This window comes from Pipistrellus hanaki (genome assembly GCF_964339955.1).
Source record: "Pipistrellus hanaki genome assembly, chromosome: 4".
Taxonomy (NCBI): domain Eukaryota; kingdom Metazoa; phylum Chordata; class Mammalia; order Chiroptera; family Vespertilionidae; genus Pipistrellus; species Pipistrellus hanaki.
The window spans coordinates 2,859,001-2,865,000 of NC_140506.1; the positions used below are offsets into that span (position 1 = coordinate 2,859,001).

At 48.9% G+C, this 6,000-nt stretch overlaps 1 protein-coding gene across 2 annotated transcripts in view; it reads right to left on the reverse strand.

Moving 5' to 3' along the window:
* The window catches only part of ZFR (zinc finger RNA binding protein), a 169,083-nt gene that overhangs the window by 55,947 nt on the left and 107,136 nt on the right, over positions 1 to 6,000 (reverse strand). The window contains exon 3 of one of the 2 annotated variants that reach the window (XM_084881002.1): positions 5,644 to 5,743. The exons of the other annotated variant lie outside the window; for it this stretch is intronic. Within the exon in view, the coding sequence (XP_084737128.1) occupies positions 5,644 to 5,743 (100 nt within the window). The remainder of the gene's footprint in view (positions 1 to 5,643; positions 5,744 to 6,000) is intronic. 2 annotated transcript variants of the gene reach the window in all.

The following is a 6,000-nucleotide window of genomic DNA, read 5'->3' on the forward strand; positions in this document are numbered from 1 at the left end:
TTATGCAATCTCTAAAGTCTTTAAGTTCAATAAACAGTGGATATAAAAAGTGTAAAAAATGTTGCCAACTGATTATTTTAAACAGGTGACTATACTGAAAGGTAAAATAACATTCAGATATCAATGATGCACTAAGAATTATATACAGGACAAAGAAAATTAGGTGTTTTTTTTGTTTGTTTTTTAAATATATTTCATTGATTTTGTAGAGAGGAAGGGAGAGAGTTAGAAACATCGATGAGAGAGAGTCATTGATCAGCTGCCTCTTGCAAACCCCTCACTGGGGATATGCCTGAAACCAAAGTACATGTCCTTGACGGGAATCGAACCCGGGACCTTTCAGTTCCCAAGCAGATGCTTTATCCATTCAGCCAAATCGGTTTCGGCAAGAAAATTAGTTTAATTAAACACACGCTAAAGATTTAGGTTATCCGCTAAAAGACAAGTATCTTGACCAGCTAGAAAGATGACAAGGAACCAACTGCTGGTTTAAAGGTCTCAAAAAAAAAATGACTGTCTTATTAATAGTGATATTTAATGAGATTATATATATATATATATATCACAAATCAACTTCTGTATCAATAAAAAAACTGGTAATGGTTTTGATCCTATGAAACTATGAATTATAAAGTTTTTCCTTCCTCACATTTTTTTTAAAAAAATACTTTTTTATTTCAGAGAGGAAGAGAGGAATAGAAATATCATTGATGAGAGAGAATCACCAATCAGCTGCCTCCTGCACACACAACACTGCGGATTCAGCCCACAACCCGGGCATGTGCCCTGATGAGAACTGAACCATGACCTCCTGGTTCATAAGTGGATGCTCAACCATTGAGCCATGCCAGCCGGGCCTCCCTCACTTTCTTTGCTAATCTAAGTCCTTATAACTATTAAAATAGTTTCCAAGATTTATTACAAGTTAGATTTGTCTGTCTAAAAGGAAGTCTATCTTCTCAAACCAAAAAGGTCTACTCTACAGAACGAAGCAGGTTACCTAGCCAATCAAGTTCCCTTCTGCCATGAAGTCATCTCTGTTTCCTCTCTGTGCTTGAGGTCTGCCTTGTCCTGCACACCCCAAATTAACCTTCTATCAAGAATACATGCATCTACATACACAAATACTTTTTAAAAATGTTTTTGATTTCATTTCCAAGGGAGGTGGGGGGCAAATTAAAGGTCAGAAAATGAAAAAAATCTGCAAGAGTGGCAAATGGCATAAATTTATTTACTCGTCTTAAAAAAAAATAACAAAGCAGGAAGAAAAACACTCAGCAGCTGATGGAACATGTAGCACAAGAACTGAACAAATGCCTATCACAAAATGTTTCATATGCATATGTAAATGAAAACCTTGGTTTATCCTGAAGTTATTAGTAGCAAAACTTATGAGATCTTTATAAAATATTTTTAAAACCTTGATTTTTAGAATGCCATTATGAATCTCAAATACCGGTATTAACAAGCAATAGTCTAAGCTCCTAATAAATTTAATCAAATACCTTCCATAGCTGTAACAAAAATAGCTTAGAACCAGAATTAAATCTAGACTTGAGTTACTTTCATTTATCTGAATTCAATGACAGATGAAGCAACTATCCACGGCATCCACATATAACCGCGCTTAAGATTTCCCTGAGTTCGCATCCTTCAAATGAAAAAAAAAAAAAAAAAAATGTAATGTTTGCAAAGTAGGACTTAGTCTTCCATGTTTAAAAGTTACATTGTAATGATTTCTAGACAAGAAAAAAAGAGCATCCTTACTGCATTTTTTGCATATGCTGTTATAATTGATGCTACAGTAAGACCTCAGTATAACAGACTAATTCGGATGAGGGCATGTCCGGTAAAGCCAAAAGCCCGGCCCAGCGGTGTGTGGCTCAATTGTTGAGCACGGACCAAGAACCAGGAGGCCATAGTTTGATTTCCAGTCAGGGCACAGACCGGGAATCCAGAAGGAAGTGTGCAAGGGGCAACCTGATTGATGATTCTCTCATCGCTGATATTTCTATCCCTCTCTACCTCTCCCTTCCTCTTTCTGAAATCAATAAAAACATTAAAACAAAAGAAAAAGAAAGGCCCTAGCTGGTTCGACTCAGTGTATAGTGCATTGGCCTGCGGACTGAAGGGCCCTGGATTCAATTTCAGTCAAGGGCACATGCCCAGGTTGTGGGCTCAATCCCCAGTAGGGGATGTGCAGGAGGCAGCCCATCAGTGATTCTCTCTCTCATCATTGATGTTCTCTCTCTCTTGCTCTCTCTCCCTTTCTTTCTGAAATCAATTATCAATATATATTTTTTAAAAAGGGCTGAAATAATTTTTCCAAATGTGCATGTTAAAAAGTTAGTTCACCTGTAATTAGTTCACCTGTAATTTATGGACACAATGTGTAAGATTAAGTATGTGTGAGAAGTTCACTTTCACAGAAATTTTCGTATTACTGTAATTTTAAATGTATACTGATTATTTCTAGTAAATGCACCAGTCACCACTAGTAAAAAAATGCACATGGCTGGGGTTGGCTTAACACACACGGAACATTGTTAAAACTGCTGCAGAAAGTCATGTAAAGCACAATAAAGCCAATCACTGTGAGTGATACAAAGTAATCAAGTGATACAGTGTGACTGGGTGCTGATCGTTCTCCGAACATTGTGTATCAGCAGTGAATGTGGGATTTAAATATGTAACTACTAGAGGCCCAGTGCACTGGGGGGCCCTGGAGGGGGAGAGGGGAGCATGTCTCCTCAGCCTGGCCTGCGCCCTCTGTCTGGGACCCCTTGGGGGATATGTCCACCTGCTGCCTTAGGCCAGGTCTCCTGTCTCCTTACCGCTCAGCTAGCTGCTCCTTAGCGCTGCTCAGAGGTGGGAGAGGCTCCTGCGTTCCCCAGCCGTGAGCCCGGCTTCTAGCTGAGCAGCGCTCCCCCTGTGGGAGAACACTGACCACCAGGGGGCAGCTCCTGTGTTGACCATCTGCCCCCGGTGGTCAGTGCATATCATGGCGACCGGTCATCTGCCACTTGGTCAATTTTATTACCCTATTATTACATAAGACCAGAGGCCGGGTGCAAAAATTCATTGGGGGGGGGGGGGGGAGAAGGAGGGGAGGCCATCAGGCCAGCCTGCAACCTTTTGTAATGCGGGACCCCTCAGGAGATGTCCGACTGCAAGTTTAGCCCAGATTGGACATCCCTCTTGCAATCCGGAACTGCTGGCTCCTAACTGCTCACCTGCCTGCCTACCTGATCGCCTCTAACCGCCTCTGCTTGGCCCTCCCCTTGACCCCCCCCACCACCGCAGCTTCCTTTGGAAGGACATCCGATGTTAATTTCCACATGCTATACGGACTTGAAATTTTGTCCCTTAAATCTGAAGTCTGTTAAATTGAGGTCTGCAAAATCAGGAGTTTACTGTACTTGTTCATTTTTGTTAAGCCAAAGCATTAGCTTTATTGAGCCTCACTTATTCCTATCAAAAGCAAACAATTTCCATGTACTATATTTATATATGAGGACAGAGCATCTTAATTAATTTTGCCAATATATGCATAAATAACATTTCTAAAAGTATTCTGACTATACATATATATAGCAATAATTGGTTTGTTGTTAGTTTACAGAAACTATGAGATTCAAAGTCAAAGAAAAATTAGGTACAGATTTTATTGAATAGTTTCCTATATTGGGATAAAAATTATACATGCAACTATTTTATTTTTAAAAATAATTACCTTTAAATTGGCATTTGCTCCCCTCCTTTCTATCTGTAGGTTCGCATTAGAAAAACATTTCAGAACTGCCACAAACAACAAACCCACTACATTTTCAGTAAATAAACCAAAATGCTATCACTCTGCCCGTTTTAACAGAAAAATTCTGGGTAAAACAAGTTAAATGTTTAATGGTTACATACAGACTCATCTAGAACACAAAGTACTTGGTAGCACTGGATTTATGGCACAGATGCTGATTAGCTATCTTGTTTCCCAGAAAAAGAAAGTAGCTATTTTTCCCCTCTCTCCACAAGTTTTAGTTCTAAAATCTTTTAACAAAGTAGCTGAGGCTTCACTAGTTGTTTACAACTTGTAAGAAGAGGATTTGTTCATTTGCCCCAGTAAACTGTCATCTCAGTCTTTATTTGGAGGGCCAATAAAGACAGTTGTTAAAAAAAATAGTCCAAAGGCATTCATTAATTAGTAAAATACCAACTTCATCAATAAATGGCACACTTATACATGTTAACATCTCTTAAAATCAACGGGTAGGTAAGCGCTGTCATGTTTTAATTGGTAGCACATTTTTGGTGACATAGAACATGATACCCCTTACAATAAATGGAACCTTAGAAATTCCATGGCATAAGGCAACTTTCTCAGAATTACAAATTTTAACCCCAAAAGATGACCGAGAACCTCTTTTTTTTTTTTTTTTCTTTTTTTACATGAGGGAAAAAGAAAGCCCAGGTCAAGTGATGAACCCCGACGTCCTCAAATCAAGAGCAAAGGAGATGGGCGCCCAGGTCTTCTGGCTCCCGAGGAGGCCCTTTGAGGATGCCCTCTGCACTCGGCCCGCCGCCCGCACAGGGATCGCCCGCACAGCACAGAGACCGCCCGCACGGAGACCGCCCGCACGGAGACCGCCCGCACGGAGACCGCCCGCACAGCGATCCCCCGCACAGCGATCGCCCGCACAGTGATCCCCCGCACAGGGACCGCCCGCACAGTGATCCCCCGCACAGCGATCGCCCGCACAGAGATCCCCCGCACAGGGACCGCCCGCACAGCGATCCCCCGCACAGTGATGAGATGGGGGACAGCGGCCGGGCTTCCCCACGGTCAGCATGCCCGGCCCTCGCACAGGCACACGCTCAGGGCCTGACTCTGAACCCTACAGGGTCCTGGCCTGAATCCGTCTCAGACTGACCCGAAAGTAACAGCGACGACAACAACACACCCTCCCCCCGTTTTGTTAATGACGCTCAGACAGCCGGGCTCCCGCTGAGGCAGGGGCTGCGCCCGGTGCAGGGCAGGGGCCCGGCGCCCTCACCTGCACCTTCCTCTCCCCAGGGGACGGGCTCGCCCCGGTGAGCGCAGCCCGCACGGGGCCCACCCCCGGGGCCGGGCCGGGGCCGAGGCCGCGGCCTCCCCGCTGGGCGCCGGCCCCCACTCCACGCTTCACAGGTGGCGGGTGTGCGCCATCGCTCCGGGGGGACCGGGGGGAGCCCGGGGGCCGGGGCCGGAGGAGAAGGCACCGGGACCCGAGCGGCGTCCTCCTCGCCCCCGGGCCGGGCGAGCCCCGATGCCCCGCAGGCTGGCGGGCCGGGCGCGGGGCCTGGGCCCGGCACCCCCTCCCCGGGCGGCGGGGCGGGCGCCGGGCGGGGCGGGCCGGGCTCCAGGCCGCCGGAGGCCATTTTAGCTGCGGGGCCGCCGAGAGGCCCTCCACGTCCCCACACCCGCCGCCGCCGGCCGCCCCGGGCCGCTCCCGCCGGGCCGGGCCGGGCCGGGCCGGGCGGGGGGCGGGGGGCGGGGGCCGGGGGCCGGGGGAGGGGGGGGGCGGGGGACCCGGGCGGAGGGGATCGGGCGGAGGGACGGGGGCAGGGGGAGGGAGGGAGGGAGGGAGGGCGGGAGGGCGCAGCCGTTACCTGTACTGGGCCGCGGCCGCCGCCGCCGCCGCCCCGCTGTGGGTGAATCCAAAGTAGTTGCCGGTCGCCATTTTGGCATCTTCCCCCAGCCGGCTGGGCACTGCGGCGGGCGCCGAGCGGGTCCCATGGCGGCGGGGGGGGGGGGGAGAGCGAGAGAGAGAGGGAGAGAGAGAGGGAGGGAGAGGGAGAGAGAGAGGGAGAGCGGCGCCGTGAGAAGCCGCCCTCCGGCCGGCCCGGCCGCCGCCCCGCCCGCCCGCCGCGCTCGCACCTCACTCACCCGCACGCCCGCCGCCGCCGCCCGGCCGCCGGCCCGCGCCGCCCGCCGCCCCCGCCCCCGCCCGCCGCCCCCGGCCCCAC